At 43.5% G+C, this 21,813-nt stretch overlaps 1 protein-coding gene across 10 annotated transcripts; it reads right to left on the bottom strand.

Annotated features, from left to right (window-relative positions):
* Nucleotides 1-6,326: 6,326 nt before the first annotated feature.
* Nucleotides 6,327-21,813, bottom strand: smarca4a (SWI/SNF related BAF chromatin remodeling complex subunit ATPase 4a). 10 transcript variants are annotated; one of them, XM_030407265.1, is made up of 34 exons: nucleotides 21,655-21,813; nucleotides 18,591-18,854; nucleotides 18,171-18,303; nucleotides 16,988-17,446; nucleotides 16,698-16,796; nucleotides 16,349-16,604; nucleotides 15,385-15,511; nucleotides 15,056-15,229; nucleotides 14,707-14,880; nucleotides 14,427-14,594; nucleotides 14,287-14,337; nucleotides 14,056-14,186; nucleotides 13,869-13,947; nucleotides 13,682-13,788; nucleotides 13,350-13,497; nucleotides 13,038-13,201; nucleotides 12,832-12,898; nucleotides 12,595-12,705; nucleotides 12,264-12,506; nucleotides 12,014-12,127; nucleotides 11,644-11,751; nucleotides 11,461-11,547; nucleotides 11,272-11,318; nucleotides 10,984-11,150; nucleotides 10,662-10,825; nucleotides 10,219-10,485; nucleotides 9,369-9,446; nucleotides 9,051-9,269; nucleotides 8,675-8,937; nucleotides 8,224-8,332; nucleotides 7,996-8,097; nucleotides 7,741-7,879; nucleotides 7,511-7,650; nucleotides 6,327-7,024 (listed from the first exon to the last, which is right to left on the bottom strand). In XM_030407265.1, the coding sequence occupies exons 2-34, from the start codon at nucleotides 18,810-18,812 to the stop codon at nucleotides 6,992-6,994; spliced, it is 4,950 nt and encodes a 1,649-aa protein (XP_030263125.1). In that variant the 5' UTR covers nucleotides 18,813-18,854; nucleotides 21,655-21,813; the 3' UTR covers nucleotides 6,327-6,991. The 10 variants fall into 10 exon arrangements, with proteins under 10 accessions (XP_030263125.1, XP_030263127.1, XP_030263126.1 ...); XM_030407267.1 differs by having other exon boundaries at nucleotides 7,747-7,879; XM_030407266.1 differs by having other exon boundaries at nucleotides 8,224-8,329.

Below are 21,813 nucleotides of genomic sequence, written 5' to 3'. Positions count from 1 at the left end.
GTTTGACAACAACATCAGACCCATTTCAATGTGGTCCAGGGAGGTGGGTGGGACCGTGAGGGGCCCCTCAGGAGGGGTGGGGGTTGCGGGGGTGGGGGTGGGAAGGCGGGACCTGGAGTGGTGTGATTTCTGAGGCAAACAGCCTCAACAATTGGGAGGCGGAGCTTCGCGTAGATGGATTTTTACTACGAGTTAACCCTTTCAGCGAGGAGGAGGGACGCCCACTCTGATCTGAGTCCGGACGCGCCGGTGAGGTTTCATTCCCTGCAGGTTAAGTCCAGCCTCACTGCAATGCATGCGTGACAGGGGCGGAGCCAGGAGTCTGAGCCACCTGAGGACCCAGCTGAGGGGGGGCAATCTGAAAGTTTGAGAATGAAGACAAAAATATACAAGTAAAATAAAGGATATTTCAGGGTTAGGACGAGCTGCGTACTGGTCATAAGAAACAAATTCAACAAGTCTTTTGCAAATAAGTAAATCAAAATCATATCATGCCATATCACTGTGTCTCATAATCGTATTATTCTATGCATCTATTCTATTTCTTCATTGTAAAATAAAGACTTTTTTTGTGTGTAATATTATGACTTTTCCCGAGAAATCCAATTAATATATTTCTCACAATATTACAACCTGCCTCAAGAGACATTATGACTTTTTTCTAGAAATTGTAGCACTTCCAAATATCCACATTTTTCCTCCAAAACATTCCAGCTGTTTTTACACAAAGCATTCTGACATGTTTCTCACTTGTTTCTTAAAATATTTGGACTTTTTTCCAAAGATTTTACAATTTTTCCACCCGAATATCATGGCTTTCATCGGAAGATATTCTGACTTTTGTATTTCAACACTTTCCTGAAAACAGTTTTTCCTAGGTATCGTGTGGCTTGTTTTTATAAAAAAAATTTGTGACTGTTTGCTTTTTATTACAAAAAACTTTCCAGCTGTTACCCCGACACTAGTGACTTTTTCTCAAAACATTTACATTTTTAAATATTTCAACTTTTCCCCAGATATTGTACCACTTCTCTGTTAAGCTATCATGACTTTTTTTCTGAAAATGTTATCACCTTTTTCAAGAAATTTGGTCAAATTTTCCCTCAAAGTTTTTTCTAGAAATCTTGTGCCTTTTCTTTTTCATAATACTCAGATCCTTTCCCCCCATAACATACCAAAATTCCGATAATTACTACTAACTCTTATAAAACCAACTACATAAGATGTCCTTGGTCAACCCGTTTGAAGTCCAGGATGTGTCCACTGATGTGGCCTGTGATGGTCTGTAAGATGGGCAGCTGGCCAGCTTTAGCAGACGTTCAGTATTTAAATGTAACAAAACAAGCAGTGGTCAGCATCATATGGTGCTGCTGTTAGAACAACAGCAGTGTCTCTGCTGGGTCAGGAGGTGACTGACTTATTCTCTGCACGTGTGTCGCCTTCCACACAAATACATCAAACTTGGACTTTTCATCTGATTTCTTTAATCAACTAAAAATAAAGTTAACTGACCAGAGTACCTCACAGACTAACAGGCTGACAGGCTATACTAAAACGAATCCATAAAGTAATTAGCACAGTTTTAATTTTGAAATCACTACTTCCTGAATTGAGGTTGGTCGCCTCTCGTAAAAAAAATAAACAGCAGGTTATTTCAGGTTCAAAGTCTCAAACGTTGCCTGGTCCATAATATAGTTTACAATGAGATTTAGATCAGAGGAGGCGCAGAGATAAAGCACATCGGAAGAGATAAAACACTCGTAAACAGCCTTGAACCAAACAGAGGGAGCAGCATATAGTTCATAACACATCTGCAGCTGAAAACAGTCAGATGATCCAGATGTTTCCCTTAAACTTGCTTCATGGAAGACGTGCTGGAAACATCGACACTGGTTTAAAAACAAGGAGCACATCGAGCTGGTCACAGTGTTACGTGAATACATTGACCCCTTTACTGCGCAAAGAGTTTACGTTATGTAGAGTTTTTACGATAACACAGACCCCGCTGTATCGCCTTTGTTGACCGATTATCGTGCGTGACCTTCGGTGTGACACCAACGCTGATAAATGTACACAAAAGCAAGTGAAATGTCAGAGACGCGTAAGAAACACAGTCATATAATGAGACTGTGAGAGCACGTGAGAGTGAAAATGACATGTCACCCAGGTGGTAAGTACAGAGTCTGGTTACCTCTCTGTTCACCTCAGAGATAAAAAAAAAAAAAAATGGACTTCACGGAAGCAACATATGGAATTCAAGGCTCAAGGCCAAGACTTGTCACACTGCTGCCAGCGTTAAAGTGTGTATACAGAGACAGCGTGTGTGTGTGTGTGACACAGATATAATGAAGAGATCCTTTAAGCACAAATGATGATGTATACATGTAGAAGAACAGAGTTACAAGCAAAAGTCATAAACACATAAAAACACTTGTTGAATGTATTATAACTCCTTCTGCAGGAAAACGGCTCCTGGCTGATCTACAGTCACCTTTAATTATTGGACTGTTAATATCTTTGAACTTGAGAATTTCTTCTTTCTTTTTTTTTCCCTATACACACTGGTTTAGTACTTTAGTTAAGACCAGTGGTCCCAAATGTAGGGTTCAGGTCCATCCAATAGGTCACAAAATGAATCGGAGGGGTCCAGAGGTGGCTAATGGGAGAGGAGAGAAGGTATTTTTATTTGAAAAGTCCGAATCTAAGGTAATTTGACTTTAAAGGGAAAAACGAGAAACAGCGTTCCGCTACACAAATGTTCACAAATGCTCAAAATTTCTACTTGAATAATTATGAAATGAATCCACGTGAGGAGTTCAGAGGTGGAGAATGTCGTCAGGGCAGCTGTGTCTGGCTCAGGTGCTCTACCTGTGTACAGTTTTGAGACACATTTTCAGAGGGAGGCAGGTGGTTGTCCCCGATGTTCGAGGAAAAAAAAAAGAAAAACGCAGCAAAAGTTCTCTCTTGGACGTCCCCGTGGTAAATGAAACATGATGAAGTTCTCTCCAGGGTATAAATGTAGCTCGACTCTCTGCGCACTGGTGCCCCTCTTATTCTATCGCCCCTGACCCTCAAACATCCTGAGTTTGCCACTGGGGAGCTCCTGCTTATTGTCAGCAATAACAATCCAATAATTCCAGAACAGGGACCATTCTACATGATGAATACTTTTACTTTTGTTACTCAACATTTTGTTGTCAGTACCTCTGGAGTTTTACTTTCCCTCCAAATGTTGTTAAGTATGCAAGTAAAGTACATGCCCCTTAAAAAAACTGTCCTTAAGCTCAGTATTTGAGAAAACTCTGCAGCACCGGAGCCGTGCACAGTACACGACACACTTTCTGTCCGGCGTCGGCCTTTTTTTAGAGCGTGAACCTGCCCACCTCCGAACCCCACTCTGCTGCACAATCGGGGTGCATTTAATAAGAAGTGACATGGAATTTTCAGGCCTCTGCCAGAACTGGGTCCTTTGGGTGACCGACGGGGAAACATGAAAAGCTTTTTCTAGACCGTGCCGCGGTTTAACCTCTGATTTCCCGGGCGAGTTTTGTTCACCCCAATTCTGTGAGCCCCTATCCCAGAACACACACAAACACACACACACAGGCCTTTCACCCCCATTGTGAGCTGCTGATTGAAGAGATACAGTAGGTCACGCTGCAGGGAGAGGTAGACATTCCTGGTGTTTGACTTGACAGAGAGAGCATTAATAAAAAGAAGAGTGCAGATAAGGCAAAGTTTCTCTCACACACCCTTCTACTCGCTCTTTCTCTCCCTCTCTCTCTCTTTTCCTCACTATGCCCCACCTCCTCCATCATTCTCTGTAAACACTTTCTGGTTCTTCCAGTATCCTCCCCCCCCCCCTCCACCCTCAGCAGCCCTTTTCATTTTCGCTGCTTCTCCTGACTAAGCAAACAGTGTGTTGGCTGCAACGGATTTTCAGTCTCTCCGCCGCCCCTTAAAGTTCAAATCAGGTTCCTCCAGATGCCGTCTAACATGTTTTCTGGCTTCGGCTCCAGAGTGGCTGGCCAGGAGTGAGCCCGGGTGAGCTTTGTTTGTAGCATCACAGGCGTCTGGTTAGAAATCTACATCAAAATACACCAGACTCCAGTATTGCACATCTGCATCTATCCATCAATCGCTTGCAAACGCCTCCTGCCAGCACTTGGGATGCATCTCTGGATTGCCTTGCTGTCACTGTAGAAGAGGAGGGGCTGCTCGGCAAATGACCTATTTCTTGGAAGTAGTTAGACTTGGCCCCGGAAAGGAAGATAAGACCGACACTGTGTTAAAAGGGGATGAAACAATAAAAGACAGCGGAGGTGTTCGTTGCAGATAGGCCCCGTGCCCTTGTTGGTTTCAATCGTGCGAAGATTTATTCAGGCAGAATATCCTGAAACACTCAACGCTCCCGTTTAGTCTTTTAGGTAAGTAATACAAATACTATTACTGCGAACAAGCAAAAGAATCGGCGAATAATGACACACAACTGTACAAACACACGTTTGCGGGGGGAAAACGAGTCTGCTGGGAGGATCACGCTGGGGTGTCCCCTAAAACTCAGCCAAGTCATGAGAAATCGTCCACACTGGAGATTCACAGCACACGTAACCCCCGCATGTTTGTTCAGGTGTCGGGGCATGTGCCCGGACATACTAGCAAAAATCACGTGTTGGTTAAGGAGGAGTGTGTACGTGGTGCAGGGTCAAGGAGTAATCTCGGAGGGCCGAGGACAGCGCTGGAAAAACTGAGATGAGAGGATTAGAGATGATGGAGGAGGAGGGATGCTCGTGTTGCCAAAGAATACAGGGAGAGACTTTAAAGCAGCCCAGTGAATTTGGAAAAATAGATATTTGTATTTAATCCGCTTATATTTGCACTTCCTGTTCCCTCGTCTCAAGGTCTGTGAGTCTTTTGAACGGCTTCTCGGTTAAATGCCTGAAATAAGGTCTGTGGTTAGGATGTGTACACGTTTTGTTCTGTGACATAAAACGCATCACCAAATTTCCCACATTTGGATAATGAAGTGTTTAAGTCCTAAAAACAGCGGTTGCCAACAAGTGGCTAAATGAGAATACAGAAGTAGTCACAGACATTAAAGGTCATCATGACGGACACAGAGACACATGGACTCATGCCAACTCTAACTTTACAACTTATAGATGCATCAATTTACAGAAAAACGTGCATTGTAACTGTGTAGAGGCATCGTGGGGGTGACGTTGAATTCATGCAACTGAATTGTAGCTTGTTTATAGCCTAAAATTAGCTTTTTTACTTCTAGTGATTTAATTTATGCTTTGAAACTCACAGAAGTGGTGCTCATCAGTGAAGATTATCTTGCTGATCAAAACTTGTACGCATCCTGAATTTGTGTTTGCCACTGAGCTTATTTCCGTGACATTCCAAAATGAAGAAAAAAAAAAAAAAATCCCATAGGCTTTTTGTCAAGGGTCCCACAGCTGTGCTAACTTCTGGGTTAGCCTACCAAAAAACCTCATCCCTGCACCACTGCTGACTCTGCTGAAACCATTCAACATGTTGTGGCTGAAATTCGATAGTTAGCGAGCTAGCAGAGCTAACTTGTCCGAGCCACTTTGTTGACAGTAGTCTAGTGATGTTGGAATAGTTAGATATGTGAAATAGGTGAAAGTATTTGATAAATATTTGAACAATTGAAAGAAAGGAAGTAATAGATAAATGGTTGAAATGTGTAGCTAGCACTAGCTAAAAGGAATTTTAAGAGCGGTTGAAATAGAGCGCAATAAAATTATAGATATAGGATTAACACAGGTAGCTCAAAGTAACGGCCGTATCGAGCAGAGGTGGATAAACGGCTGAGACGACTCCCTTTTGTGACAAGCAGTTAGAAGGTAATCTTTATTTAACCAAAACATTTACAGCTCAAGTGAATGAAAAATTCGACAATCTCCGCCATCATGTAAATTATACCAGAGTGGATTCACATGTGTTTATAATAAAACCAGGTGAACACATCTGGATGACGACCTGTGTTGGTTACGTTCATTTGACTGGCACGTGGATGTACTGTCGGTCTAATGAAAAAATAAATGTTGGAAACCACTGTAAATGTTCTATGCCAAAAGTACAACAGAGCCCAAGAATAAAAGTGAATAATGACGCAGACTTGATGCTAAACTGTGTTGTACATGAAACATCACCATGACTAGTAAGAGAGGTATGGCGGGAGATGTAAACAAGTCTCCAGCGTGCAGTGGGCTGTTCTCAGTAGGCCATCTAGTGTACAGATGGGAGTAGTGCAGTTAATCACCTTGTTGGGACAAAGAAGAGCGGAGGCTTGCAGATTAATTATGAGATGCCTTTATTGTACTTTTTGGAATCCAGTGACACCGACACGAGAAAATGGTCCTATCCCTCCCTCCCCCTTTACATACACAACCTGAGAGGGAGGGGCTGCAGGGTGGGATGTACCGTGATCCCGCTTGTAGTCTTAAATTAAACACAGAGATAATAGTGAAGACACATCCAGGTGCATTTCCACAGACACGCACGACATGCATTCAAAAAGGGACTTCAGGGAACGCAGTTGATGCCTGGTTCCTGTACGCCTTTGTCTCAAAGTAAAAGACGACAAAATTAATACCACTTAAAAAAACAGTTAGCTGTCTTTATGGCCCACGATCAGTCTATAATTCAGGCTCTGTCGATTTTCCATTTACAGGAGAGAACAAAAAAGGCAAAGAGACACACTACTATTCATACTGGGAAAGATGGTTTAAATATGGAAGTGGAAGGTTCATATCTTTCATATTTTAGTTGTTTTTTTTTTAAATTGGTTTTTAATTAATGGTATACTTTAATGAGAATACAATTGTCCCACTAAAAATCAGCTCATCTAGGTAAAACTAGGCCTTGTCCACTGACAGTCTCCCTGCTGTATCTAAGTAAAATATATAAAGTCCAGTCGAGGGGCTCAGTGGGCCGTTGGTCCAATCACAAGTGGTTCACTTCAGTCGTCCTCGCTGCCACTGGCCGAGCGCTCCTGGAACAGACCAAGGAAACAAAGATTTACTAACAGGACAGGACAGAAATACAGATAACCCATCATTTCACAACAAGAAGCTGTTGTGTGACTTTTCCCCTCCTTTCAAAACTCTTCTGGAACATGTATTGGACATTGCAACAGTGTTGTCTTCCTCTGAAATTGTATAAGAAAACCCGTCCAGACCGGTTCTTTGGCTTTTGACACTACGTGACTACGCAAGTGCAGCAGTTCCATGTCACTGTACTTCTTCTTCTCTGTATTTATTGGCAGGCTACAAAGCAACTTTAAATCTTTGATCATGTTGACCTGACCTCTGGAGAAATATAAAGTATTCCTACAGCAGAGCCAACTAAACAAGCAGATACATACAACCCAACCAGAATACATTTAAAAAAAGAGGGGTTCAGTTTTGTCTTAAACATGTCATCAGTTTGGACCGACTCAACATCTTAATGCACAGTGGAATATCTGTTGTTGTCTCACCTCTTCCTGTTCCTCCTCGCTGTCATCGTCGCTAACCACAGGTTTAGCCCGGGCACCGCGGCCCCGTCGTCGCTGTCCTTTCCCTCCTCGGTCGCCCTTTTCTTTCCTGCTCAGCTTGATCTTCACCTTCACCGAACGAGCTGAAAAGAATCCAAGATAGTGTTTATAACACCTCTGTCATCGGATTAAGTAATATCTTGAGTGTGAAGTAAAATGTTGACGTTTCTTACACTCACATTCAGACTCTGAGCCTTCATCTGGCTCCTCCTCCTCTTCCTCGCTTTCCTCTCCTTCGCTCTCGTCCTCCTTCTCGATCTTCTGTCTCACACTGGTGAAGACGGACTGCAGCACGATGGAGTCCTCATAGATCTGGAAAGTAAGCGACCAGTTATACTTAGTGACTTCTTGCAAATACAAGGGATTTGAAGGTCATTCCACTATTAACTCATTCCATTAAGAGCCCGTGTGCTCCTGGCTTCACTCACCAGGGAGCCCTCCAGGTTGAAAGTCTGGGCGTTTTGACACAGCAGCATCACGTCCTTCTCCAGGTCGTTCAGGCTGCGGTATTTATGGCTGCGGATCCTCTCCTGATGGAAGGAAGGAGGGAACAAAGGAAGGCAGCAGTCAGACAAAGGTTAAATCACACAAACATAACTTTATTTTTCCTGTTGTCTCAACATGAAGAGCAGCGAGGTGTTACTTTGTATCCTTACCTTGATCTTTCTGAAGTCCACTGGTTTGCGAATCAGCTCATAGTACTCGGGCAGCTCCTTGCGAGAAGGCAGCTGGATGAAGACTTCACTGAGCTGTCGGCCATTACTGCTAAGACGAGGAAACATAAAGTGTAGAATTTGAATACAAATGCAGAGGAGGAGTCATTCTAATATTTACAGTATGAACAGCGGATCCTGAGAGTGATCTATATTATTCTAATTCTGACAGCAGGTACTGAATGTACATTTTCACTCCACGACATTTGACATAAAACAGACTACATGATGCTTTATACAAAAGATGAAAAGGATTCTTAGCCTGTCTAGTTGGGTTATTATGGAACTTTCAATTATTAATAATATATCTATATCTCAGATGTAAATCTGTGTTCTTTTATCTCACGTTAAAGAAAAATGCACTGATTTGAAGGATTTATTATCAAGTTCTCACCCGTCCTTATATTTGATGACGGCGTCAACGATCTTCTTCATCTTCTTGGTGAGGGACATTGGGTTGGGAGAGAGCTTCTCAGCAGGTGGTCGACCGCGTTTCTTCGCCTTCTTCACCTCCTCGTCCTTCTCCCGCCCTCGGCCGCTGCTGGAGCTGGGTGTAGCCGGGCCGCCATCGTGGTCGCGGTCTCTCTTGCGCTTCCTGGTGGTCTTCTTGTGACGCACTTCCTCTTCAATGTCCTCTAGATTTCCCTCTTCTATGGCCTGTGGTGAGGAGAAATGATCTTTTAGTGAACTCAGGTCAAAGACTAAGTACATACTGAATCCTTTTCGCCTCCTAATGCTTCACTGTATTTTCTGACATCTAAATGCCTCACCTTCAGCCATTGTTTCTCAGTGAGCGAGTCACTGTAGTCCACTTCCTTGCGTTGGCGGGATCCTCTGCCAAACATCTTCTCCTCCTCCTCTTCACAAGTTAGCCTCTCAACCTCGGCATCGTCTTTCAGAATCCAGCTCGGCATATCATCCTCCTCCATCAGACGAGGTTTCCTCTTAGGGTTGCGGGCCTCCTCGCGGCGTCTGTCTAGATCCATGCGCTGAGGTAAACAAAACAACAAAGGAAACAGCAAGGGGTTAAAGGAATCACATTATAAACTAACAGAACATCTGGTAATTGATATGGGACTGGGACTAACCATGAACTGTTCAAACTCTTCTTCACTTCTGGCAATCATCTGATTGACAGTCTCGTCATCGGGCACCTCATCCTCCTCCTGCAGACAGATGAGGCAAGTGTCAGTGACAACTAATGACAGATTCATGTGGCACCTCAGAGCCAAGTCTCTGAACTAATGAATGTCATTTACATAACAAGCAAAACAGGGTTTCAACAGGGTTCCCACACCTTTTCAAACATCAAATTCAAGGACCTCCAGGCGCTATTCACAAATATTTAAGGCCAGTTTGAGACGTATCGTGGTTTTCATTTTTACAACACAATCAACAATTTAATATACATAGAAAATAAACAAGTTCGACGACTTTCAATGACAATGTCTGTCTGTCTCATTATTTCACATGTTTTGATGTTTTCCCCTGCAAAGTCACGCATTTTCAGGGATTTCAAGGATCTGTGGGAACCCTGATTCAGTGCATATACACCATGTAGGCACTGGTAACATCACTGTTTGGCCAGCAGTTCATCACTGAAGCCAAGCATATTCAGACGGAAATGCATTTAACCACTGAAAAGGAAAAAAGTTAAAATGTTTCGCAAAAAAGAAGAAAAGGAATGGAAGCAAAATATTTATACTAAGCATCAGTGATAAAGTATTATATTAACCATCAATAGTCTGTGTAGAAGTAGAAATACATAAGTGAGAAAAGAAGATTCTGGATAACTGAAAGCTCAAAGATCCTAAGAAAAAGGCGATTATGGAAAAGAGAGAAGAGAAGAAAAATACAGCAGATAATGAAGAGGTAAGGCATCACACAGGTGGATGTGGGTGGGTGGGCAAAGTAGTAACAGTTTTGGATCACACCCACCCACGTCCCCCTAGTGCGGCAGCCTCCTCGAGCCCCGACCTCGTCCTGTTCCTCGTGCTCCAGAATGGCCTGCAAGAAGGCTCGGCGCTCACAGCCTGAAGACTTCTGGTCGAACATGCCGGCCTGGATGACCTTCTGGTCCACGTTCAGTTTGTACTTGGCTGCCGCCAGGATCTTCTCCTCCACACTGTTGACAGTGCAGAGGCGGAGCACGCGCACCTCGTTCTGCTGACCAATACGATGGGCCCTGTCCTGAGCCTGCAAATCCTGTAGGGGAACAAACATGTGATTGGTTAAGCTGGCGTGATAGTGAATATTAAAACTATGGTTACTTCATTACTTTTACACAATATGGATATGGTTTTGGTGTCATATGACATGAAATCTATCAAAAAAGGTCACATTAGTCGAGACCTGTGTGGATGCCAACATATATTGAGTACCTGATGTGGGTTCCAGTCACTGTCAAAGATGATGACAGTGTCAGCAGACTGCAGATTGAGGCCCAGACCTCCTGCCCTGGTGCTGAGCAGGAACACAAAGTACTCAGAGGCCGGGTCATTGAATGTCTTCAGCAACATGCCACGGTCCTCTGCCTTGGTAGTGCCTATGAGGGGGGGGGGGGGATTAGAGCGTTAAAAAGTCAATCTTTATACAATATTTATGGGTATGGCTGTTTCATGCATTCATTTGCAAGCTAGCTATGAGATCATTCTCATAAAGTTGGCTTGAAATCTGCCTCGGTCTTGGTCAGAGGTGTCTCACCATCCAGACGCAGGTATTTGAAGCTCCGGTAGGCAAAGTAGTCCTCCATGATGGTCATGAGTGTTGTCATTTGACAGAAGAGCAGCACTTTGTGGTCGGTGGCCCTCAGCTTGGGCAGGATACGATCCAGCAGCTCAAACTTCCCAGAGGAGCGGTACAGGTCAGGACTAGACAGGCAGAAGGAGCAATATGAGAGAGAATGAGTCAGGATGCATCATATATCCACACAAGACATCTGCAAGACGTACATGTGCAAGACAAGCACACGCAACTTCAAGCTTCACGTACCCGCTCACGATTCCACCAGAATAACCAAGATGCTCAGAGAAAGATTCCTGTCAAACAAACAAAAAAGGTCACCTTCATTTATCTATGAAGTCTATCTCCATTGTGTAAACACTTATTACTCTTTAATGTGTTCTATAAGGAGAAAATGATTTAGTGACATCATAATTTGATGGAGCTTCTGTTTGTTACCTCGATGTGCTGGAACATGTAGGGGTGGTTGCAAATTTTTCTCAGTTGCATGATAGTGTTCATCAGGGTCTTCGTGCCACCTTTACCCTAGAATGGGAAAATACTTATGAGCTCTGAAATAACATTATAATGAAAAGGCAACAAAATTGATCAAATTTAAAAGATTATCTTCCATCGTCATACCTTCTTGTCTTTTTCTGACCCATCTGTGAGCAAGACTCCCTTGGCCTGCATGTGTCTGTACAAAACCCTCTGTAGGGCTGACATGTCGCACTTGATCACGTACTCCACCTAAAATGCAACAATAAGGGAAAATCCACCAAATTATATTAAAAAGTATTACTTCAAGAAAATCAATATCCACATATTTGTGTTAAGGATTCAATTGTCACCACATGCAGAAATTTAGAATGCTTGAAAACGAGCTAACAAGCAGAGGCTGAAATAGTCAGCTCATAGTATAGATAAACAGTTAAAACGGTTGCTAAATATGAAGGAAAAAACATAAACAGACATAAAGTAGAATAAAAAGTGAATTTGCATTTAAGCTGACCTTCTCAGGCAGCTGGGCCTCGACTTCTTTCTTGAGTCGGCGCAGCAAGAAAGGCCTGAGCACTTTGTGTAAACGACGAATGATCAGAATGGTCTCTTCTTCATTCAGGTCAACCTTGAGGGAAAAGAGCAGGACGGATGAGACGAGTACTGTCAGAGTTTAAAATATTTCATGTGCAACTCATTATTTCAAGATCTATTTGAAAATACGTTCTGCTATGTTTATTTTTAATTCACTGCGCATGACCCACCTTCTCCCCAGTCATGGCGAAGGGGGCATTGAACCACTGTTCGAATGTGCTGCAGCTCTTGAAGATGGTGGGCAGCAGGAAGTTGAGGAGGGCCCAGAGCTCCGGCAGCTTGTTCTGCAGCGGAGTGCCTGTCAGCAGCACACGCCTTGGAGCCAAGTAGTGCGTGTTCAAGACTTGGGTCAGCTTACAGTGGTGGTTCTTCATTCGATGGCCCTCGTCCACAATCATGTACTTCCAACGAAGCTTTGGAAGGAAATACAGAAGTAAGTAAGAGAAACTAGTGTGAAGGAATTGTGTACGCAACTTAAAACTGCTGAGGATGCGTCTTTACCTTTGCCAGCACTTGCTTATCTTTAATGATGTACTCGTATGTGGTGAGCAGCACGTTGAACTTGCCGCTGCGCAAGATGGGAACAAATGCTCGGCGAGCAGCTGGAGACCCCTGGGAAAGAACAGAAATGCTTTCAATTTCTTAACACAACTGCAGAGATTGGCCAAATCCTTCAATTTTCATTAGATTTTTCTCCATGACAAAAAGAGAACGACCGTCCAAGGAGATGCCACTGACCTTGTAGGAGACTTTCACAACAGATGGCGCCCACTTATCAAACTCATAGACCCAATTTGATAGAGTTCTGTTCAGAAAAGCAGAAAGGTTTCTCAACATATGAAAACTAAAACACGACAGTTTTCTTATAAAGCCCATATTGTCCTAAGAATTGCATTTCTACAGACAAAGCCATAGCAAACTGAGAAAGATGTGTTGGGGCTTACGAGAGTGGTACAATGATGAGGAAGGGCCCGTTGAGGCGCTTGTACTCCATGAGGTAAGTGATGAGGGCGATGGTCTGGATCGTTTTCCCAAGACCCATCTCGTCAGCCAGGATGCCATTCAAGTTGTTGTTGTAAAGCGACACCAGCCACTCCAAACCTTTGATCTGAGCAGGAGCAGACGGTTAGTTTCAGCTTACTCAGCTCATTAAATCATGTGGTTAGATTCCACTACAAATCAAAGCACATGTTTGTAATGTCTCCCTCAGCAGTTAACGTTATCCTACTCTTTCTAGCATGCTTTGGGTTGTATACCTGGTATTGCTTGAGCTGCCCATTGATCAGCAGTGTGGATTGTTTGTCAACTTTCTCAGTGACGGCGTGAGCCACGGCATAGTAGGACTGCAAGCCTCTGTTGAAACTTGCGTTGCCGTACTCATCATCGACATCCTGCTTGGCGTGTCTGGTGGAAGAAGGGACAACATTCTTTTAAACAAGCAAAAGAAAACAACTGCAAAAATAAAGTACAGGGGACCATATCAATTATTTGACTTATGTGTTTTTGTGTTACTATATCACGACCTGAACTGTCATTTTAAGAGTTTTTACAAGCTAATTTATTGACATAAAGATGTCCAAAATCTTACTCGATGATGTGCTGGACGTCCACTTCAGATACTTCTTCACTGTCAGGGTCAGGGATCTTCTTCTCAGTCGGAGCTGAAGAGGGCTGAGGCTGCTCCTCCTCCTCCTCCTGACAAACAAAAAGAGAGGTAAGAAAACCGTTTCCAAGACTTTACAAGGGACTTCATTCTGGTTTGATGAAGTGCTCACTGTGTTCTGTACCTCCTCTTCCTCCTCCTCCTCGTCTGAGCCACTGTCTTCACTGTCTGAACGTGGCGCTACTTCATATCTGCAACGGACCATTATGTTTTAGAGAAGGTATTCCAGAACATTGGCAACAAATTCATCAGCGTTAATACCTCCTTTGCTTAAGTTGTAAGAAAGACATGACACTAACCCTGGGTTCATTTCAAGCCATGTCTCCAGCTGTCCAGCTTTAGGTGCCTCCATCCCAGTCAGGATCTTTCCACTGTCCGTGTGAATGACCTTCACCGGCAGGTCACTCATTTGACTGGTCTCATCTAAAGGCTGCAGATTTGAGGAAATGAGAAAAACATAAATACTTTAAAAAAGGAGACTACACATGATGACATCAAGTTAAGTAGATGTGATCCTCTTTTAAACTCACCTCTCCATCAGGTCCCAGAGCAGTAGAACCACCCTCCACAGTCTCAGGCTTCTGAAAATACACAGGCAATATAAAAGTACATGTCAAAACTACATTTAAAACAAAGACACGTATCAGAAGTGCCTTTTAAAAACAATTACCTTCTTTTTCTTCTTCTTTTTCTTCTCTTTGAGAGCTTGTACAGCTTTGTGGGCTCGCACCAGCTCGGTGAGGTTGGCCACGTACTCGTCTGTCTGCTGCAGCAGGTAGGCCAGACGCTTGTCTTTCTTTTGGTCAATGAGTTTACGATATCCTTCTTCATCTTCAGCCTGGGAGTATGTTCACAGAGATGTTAGATGCTTGCGTTGGACTAATTAACGTTCCGAAGCTGCCACATAATAGCAAACACAGACTTATAGACGGACTGGATTTGAGTCTCACCATCAGCCTCCGCATTCTCTCCTTTTCAATGCGCTCGTTCTCTTTCTTCTGCTCGCGCTCGGTGTTGGCATGATAGGTGGCGACGGCTTTGGTGGCCTTCTGGATCTTCGCTGTGATGGAGCGGTGGTACTCCTTAAAGTCCTTGGCGTGCTGCAGGATGCTGTTGAGGTATTCCTGTCAAGAGAAGGATACATAAAGCCACCACTGTTATTAAAGTCTAGAGATGATACAAATAGAAATCAACATCTTTACTGACTTCTCTTTAGTTATCACAAATATCACTACTTTTTTCATGCTTTCTTGACTTTTTTCCCCCATCCACCCACAGAAGTCTTTTCACACGGTGTACCTGGTGTTTCTGACGACGTTTGCGCTCCTGTTCGATCTTCTGCTGTTTCTCAAGCTTCTCGGTGATGCGGGCCTCACGTAGTGACTGACGTTTGCTGCGCTTGTAGGCCTTAGCATTGAGGGCGGTTTCCAAAGCAGTGTCACGACGCATGCAAACCACCACCTCCTGACGCAGCTGTAGGAACCACAAACAGGACATATTAAATACTGTATCTATTTGCTGGAGAAAACAATGACAAGCCAGTAACGTTGGAGACTGAATAAATATACAGTAGTTTAATATGTGCCACAGTTATATTTGTTGATAGCTGTAGAGAACTTCATGGTTACCTGTCTCTGGAAGTTCAGCAGCCTCAGGGCCTTCAGCTCAATGGTGGCTTTGGTGCGCAGATCACCAGCCAGAGAACCAGGCAGGTTCTCCAGCTCCTGGATACGATGAGCAATACGAGCCTGTAGCCTGAAAAATACACATTTAAAAAAAGTCATATTAGCGATTCCCCTTCGAGGCTGATAATCCACAAAATAGTGGTAAACGTGGTAGATCAGGTGGTAAAATAACTAAATCATCAAACTGATTCATAGCATTCTCGTTTATTAACTTTTGAAATTTGATTTTTCTGACAGAACGCCACACTAGCTCAAGTCTTACTTACCAAAAATATGCCATTGATAAGAATTGGATCTATTTTTCTTGGACAGTAAAACAGAAATGATATCAGGTTCTGTCTTTGGTCCCCTTCTCTTCAGTTCATATAGTGTGTTAGTGTATTTATCTGGTTGAAGTACTTAATCAGGTTCCATCCATTTGTTATGGTACCTGCAGTCCACTTATTTCCAGAGCCCAACCTATATGTTGGTTGGTCTATATTGGCTAAGCAAAGGTATAAATGTATAAGTGTAAATGTTGTCCAGTATATAAATATAAATATTAAATATGAGCTTTAAAGTAGCAGCCGGGCTTTACGTATTTCTAACACTCTGAAAACAGTACGCTTTTCATTCAGGGGTTTCCAAAAGTAGTTAAATTTAATAGTCCCTGTACAATTCATTGAAAAAAGGTTTGTGCCGTCTCACATTAGAGCTACAAAATAGATCATTTGAACTCACTATTTTAAAAGGCTATGGTATGTGACTGTTCAATTATAAAATACAAATATTAACATATCATTAATATTACCGGGGGAGCAGTTTTAGACACATCCAAATAAGAGAACAGAGGGCGGTGCTTCATAGTTTTTCAAACAAAAACATATATCAACAGTCCTCCAGCGTGTCTCTCCCCACCCCATCTGACCTGTACTCTCTCTCCTGGAGGATCTCCACTGGGTCCAGCCCGCGAGGTTTTTGGATGGGGGTTATGCGGTTCTGCTTCTGGTGAAGCATCATGGAAGGGGGCAAGGCCGGCTGTCCTGGGGACTGTGTCTGAGGGGGCATTACTGGAGAGGCAGCGGGGGGCACAGAGGGAGGAGCGGGAGAGGGTCTGCCAGTGGGTTGAGGTGGAATGAGCTTCTGAGGAGGGTTGGATGGGGCAGCAGCATTCACCATTGGTCCTAGTGGAGAGGAATGAGAAGAGGTCAGTACACACACACACACACACACACACACACACAGAGCTGACTGAGACAAGCCTTTAAAAAGTTCACCTTCAGGCCATGATTTAGGGGGTCCGTTGGTAGGCTGGCCTTGCATACCAGGGGGAACTCCTGCAGGTCCAGGAGGTGCCATATTGGGACCTACCATACCTGAAACAATCACATTTTTCAAATAATTAGGAAGCTTTGAGACAGCTTAAGCTAACATGCATGTTCAGCCACCAGGTGTCTCTGCTGAGCATTAAATATTTCTTTGTTTAAAGCTCATGTTACCTTTCGGTTTGAAAATCCTTTTCTTAAGAGGTAAACTCACAAAAAGCACACTTCATAGGCATCCTTACCATGTGGTCTGTTGTAGTTGGCCTGAGCTGGTCCTGGAACAGCCCCAGGCCCACCTCCAGGTCCTGTAGTAGGTGGCATGTTGGGCATGGGCTGTGGCTGCATGCCTGGCATGGGTCTCTTCCCCTGCACAGCCATCTGCAGGTGCTCTGGTAGAGGCTGACTGCGGGCCAGCATCTTGTAGGCCATAATCTGTGCCCTGAGTTGGTGTAGCTGGTTCTGGTTGAAAGGAGTTGGTCCACCTGCACCACCCGGTCCACCTGCCACAACTGGGGGCCCTCCTGGACCCTGGGGGCCACCACGGTTAGGTTGAACCATTGCCTGGTTAGGGTCCCCACTGCCCTCCATCGGGCCAGCCACAGGGCCGGGGGGACCTCCAGGCATCATAGGGCCAGAGGGAGGGCCATTAGCTGGGACGGGGCTAGGAGCGTGCTCTGAGCCTCCCAATGGAGATGGGTAACCTGGAGAGCACATCAGAAGCATGAGAGGACATACTGACCCTGAGTCAAGTTGGACGCTTAAAAGAATTTTAACAAGTGAGGCATAGTTGGCCATAACAACAATAAATATACTGGTTATAAGACAAGTTAAATATGCATGTATGTTTTTTATTGTCTTTATTTAAGGCTACAAGTTCAAAGACTGTCCCGAAAAATGACAACTCAACAAAACACCCTTGACTTCACTTTAACACCGAACCCTCACCATATCAAACACACCGCTGTCTTGTCATTTTAGTGCTCCTGTCTGTGTGTCTCTCTCTTCCTATCCTCTGCTGTGTACTGACTGTGTGGTTTTGCAGCAGCTGCTTTTGTTGCCGTCTGAAAGGGGAAGCCCCTATACTCCGCCCCTCACCGCCTACTGCTGTCAGCTCAGGCTGCCAAACCAGCAGCAACACAAGAAGAGAAACCGGCTGGATGGGTTCACACACACGCTGTACTTTATCTCCGTGTAACTGGGCTATCTGTTCTTCCTTTGTGGAGATGTTCAGGGATAAAAATGAGACCTCAGTTTCTAACATTTCTTCGCCCACTGCGTGTCGACGACGCACAGATGTCAAATTAGCTGAGGATTCAAGCGGGCAACCTTCATTCCGCAAGCACATCAAGATGATATAAACACCAAAATGTATTCACTCTCTAGAACTTACTGCTTAGGCTACATAAAACATATTGGATGTGTTACCTTGGGAATGTTGGTCCATTGGGCTCGGAGGGGGTCCCATCCCAACATGCCCCCCTGGTCTCATGCCCATGCCCTTCATCTGGCTATAGCGGGGGTCATCTGGCATTCCCTTCTCGTGCATGGCTTCCATGGGCTGGTTACAGGACAGACAAATGTCATTTGTGAGACAAATTTTGATGTGAGATTGAACTTTTATTTTAAAATAGCCCCATAGATAAATACTTTATACAGCTTGGTTTAACAACTATACTTTAAAAGTCATATTTAGATTAAAATTGTCATAACACAAGGCAAAGCTGCATGATCACAAAATGCTAGATCAACAGAAGAATTACTGAATTTTTCTTGTTTTTTTAAGCCGAACAAGGAAAAATATTAATGAAAGCAGGGTAAACACATAAATACAAAATGATTTAGTACTTTGTGCATCTGGTGCATGTTGTCCTGAGGATATCCTGAGGGTCCCTGTGGAGGGTGAGGGTGTCCAGATCCAGGAGGTCCTGGGCTGGGCCCCATCATGCTGTGGGCTGAGCCAGGAGAGGGGCCCGGGCTCGGACCCATCATGGCTCCTGGAGAAGGCCCTGGGCCCGGGGAGGGTCCGGGCCGAGGAGTCCCTCCCATTGGGGGGTCAGGGGTGGACATCTCTCAGGGGAAACTGGGAATGTGTGGCAGCAGCAAGTACCCCTGCAGAAAGAAATGACAACAGGAATTACAGCAATTATTAGAAATCATGTGTGACCAGGCAAGTATATTTTAGTATTAAATTTCCTCAAGCAAAATGTAGTTGTGATCTTCTGAGGTGTGAAGAATCAGAAAACCACAGAATATCATGCCCAGTGCACAATATTTTAACACACAATAAACGTCTGTGTTATGCCTTTTTAAACACAAGGGAAAATAAAGGATTTAAAACAAATGCATAAACATTTTTGCGTTAATTGAAATAACAGCAGCCATGGACAAAAAGTAATGCACAATGGGATTATTTAACGATGGAGGAATTGCATTTGACCCTATAAACCACAGTTAGTTACTGTTCAGATAACAGGCTTGTGGGATTAGGGAAGTTGTTTACAATTGCTTAAGAAGTTATTTAAATAACAGACTACAATTGTGCAGTTTTCTAGTAATTAATCAGTTTAGGAAGGTTAAATGTGGAGTCCTACAAGGGTTGCTACTTGCTCCAAACCTATATACTTTGTACACAAAGGAGTTGATACAAATACTTTTTGGGTACGACTTAAAGATAATTACAAATAGAACAGTCTGTGTAAAGGTCAAATTTAAGGAGGAGGTGGCTTAGTGAAAATAATCTTTCAATTGGAATAAAATTGAATTCATGGTTTTGGGTAATTGGACAATGATGTTCAGTGATTTAAGACAAGAGTCTTGATTACCCTGGGGATAAACAAAGTCTTTTGAATTGAAGAGTTCATATTTGAAGCAAAAAGTATTTGGAAACCTTGAAAAGGTTAAGTATTGCAGCTTTAAAAAGAAAAGCAAAGGGACATTTTGGATTGTGTTTCACTTAATATTCTGTACTGTTCACTTATTCTTGCATAATGTGGTTATTGCAAAGAGATATGGGCCAACGTGTACAAGACCAACATGAAACCTTCGTATGCACCCAGGAAAGAGCAAAAAGACTGGATGTAGGAAATCACAGAAACAGACTGTTAATCAACTTACATGTCATGAAAATTAAACGTTTAGTTGATTTACTCAAGTATGAAGCCGGAAATGGACCATTAGTAGTAGTTTATGGTCAAATGACGAGGATCGTGGAAGGAAACGTCGTTTTAAAAGGCATGTATGTGTAAGAATGTAGATACTACATTTGAGTGGATGTGTATTTCAGCATATGCAATGAAACTGTTGAATTCTCTGGACAAAACCAACAGAGAAAAAATAGTTGTATAATGTGAACTTTTTGTGTAGTATGTATGTGTTTTGTTGTATTCATATGTGATCTCTGTAAGTAAAAAAGGAGATAAAAAGGTTGTCCATCTACATTTATGTTCTGTTATTGCAAAGAAAGGGGCAGGTAATATAATGATTGTTTTGTTCCTTCGTCCTAAACCTTTTTTTTTGGTTATGGGATGTGTATAAGTAGTTTGGGTTACCAAAATCTAATCATTTGTTTCTGTACAACTGGTTTCGGAAATGACGAGCTGAAATGAGAGGAATAAAGTAATGCATAAAATCTGAAGTTACAGCATCAATCACAATCACACACAAAGCCGGTAGTCAACAGTTGAGACAGCTGGTTAAGTCAGAAAGTAGCTATTATTAACCTCTGTGGATCACTGGGCATGTTAGATCCTTTTTTTGGCAAAAGCGATGCTGCTATTGTGTTCTTAAATATGTCTAATGCACTGCGACGTGTAAACCACACACAACATGCCTCTAGCCTCTTGTGTGAAACACAACAACCACAACATCGAAACCACAACTGAACACAGGAAATTATTAAGTTCTGATATTGTTGTTGTTGTTGGATGAGCGGTCCTTTCACAGAGGTCCGATCATGAACCCTTGTTAACTCAGGTTGTGACAGATGGTCAGCTGGTGAATGGGGCAAGATACATCACAACACTGGTACAACACATCAGACCTGTGAGCGACAACTGAGGCATGAAACTGGATCTGGAGTATATACACTTTATACACACTCACAGTGGGTCGCCAGGAGGTCATTTAAACTTCAGAACTATGATTTAAAAAACATGTAGACTAGACGAGGCTCTGTTCAATAAGATCCGAGCCCGCCTAACACACACAGAGGTCTACTAAAAGTGACTGAGAGGACAAAGGTTTCAAGTAAAAAACTTTGTGTCAGTCAAGTTGATATCATGTTTACATTTACCGGAAAATAACTGTTCGGCTAGCATTTGTAGCTGTGCTAACGCTAGCCGGGCCTAGCCGGATTTAACGTTACGTCGGTGAGAAAAATGTAAAACGTCTGTATAACCGCCTGTTTTACACAATGTAACACGAGTTTACTTTCGCCACCGGGTATGCCGTGAAATGATACCAAAATTGACGGTAAAGCCACAAAGAACACTAGCCCGCTGAGTAAAAGTACAACAACATAAGCTGGTTGCTGACGATGCCTAGCATGCTAGCGGGTTAGCCTAGCCGGCCACGCTCTCTCCAGGCCAATTAGCTACGAAAAATTTGTTGTTTTTTCGAGCTGTTTGTCCAGATGCGGCGACATGTGAACCGCCCGAGCATCCCTCATCGCCGGGGCTGATTGATCCAACGCGCCTCCCGTACCCTTGGCTCGGTGCTCCGCTCTAAGCACATTTCCAAAAACAATTTTCATTCATTGCACACTGTCGCGCCACAGCAGCGCTACTGTAATGTCGGTCTCGTCTTTTTCCCCAGCAAAAAACACCTCGTTAAAACACACGCATCCGCTCACGGCGGCGAAAAACACACGCAAAAGCCCCTCGACCCCATAACAAAATTATAGTGGACTTACACAAGTGGTGAAAGGTGATGTTTTTAGTCCCCACCGGTTGCAGCGTCTCTTGGTTTTCCTCCTAACCAGAAACAAAGACCGACCTGCCCAGTTGGTTTTTTTTTTCCTTCACCCCCCTCTCTCGGCAGATTGTATCGCAGGGACCGGCCTGTGCGGCTC

Source organism: Sparus aurata, chromosome 23, assembly GCF_900880675.1.
Source record: "Sparus aurata chromosome 23, fSpaAur1.1, whole genome shotgun sequence".
Taxonomy (NCBI): Eukaryota; Metazoa; Chordata; class Actinopteri; order Spariformes; family Sparidae; genus Sparus; species Sparus aurata.
The sequence above is the reverse complement of the archived record's forward strand: the minus strand, read 5'-3'. Positions and strand labels throughout refer to the sequence as shown.

What these genes read in the sequence shown, in the direction of transcription:
- smarca4a (XM_030407265.1), bottom strand. Translation starts at nt 18,812, where the DNA reads ATGTCCACCCCTGACCCCCCAATGGGAGGGACTCCTCGGCCCGGACCC. An exon ending in GTGACTGGAACCCACATCAG is followed by an intron (nt 10,486 to 10,661) that starts GTACTCAATATA and finishes GTTCCCCTACAG; the next exon opens with GATTTGCAGGCTCAGGACAG. An exon ending in TCAACCTGGAGGGCTCCCTG is followed by an intron (nt 7,880 to 7,995) that starts GTGAGTGAAGCC and finishes CTTACTTTCCAG; the next exon opens with ATCTATGAGGACTCCATCGT.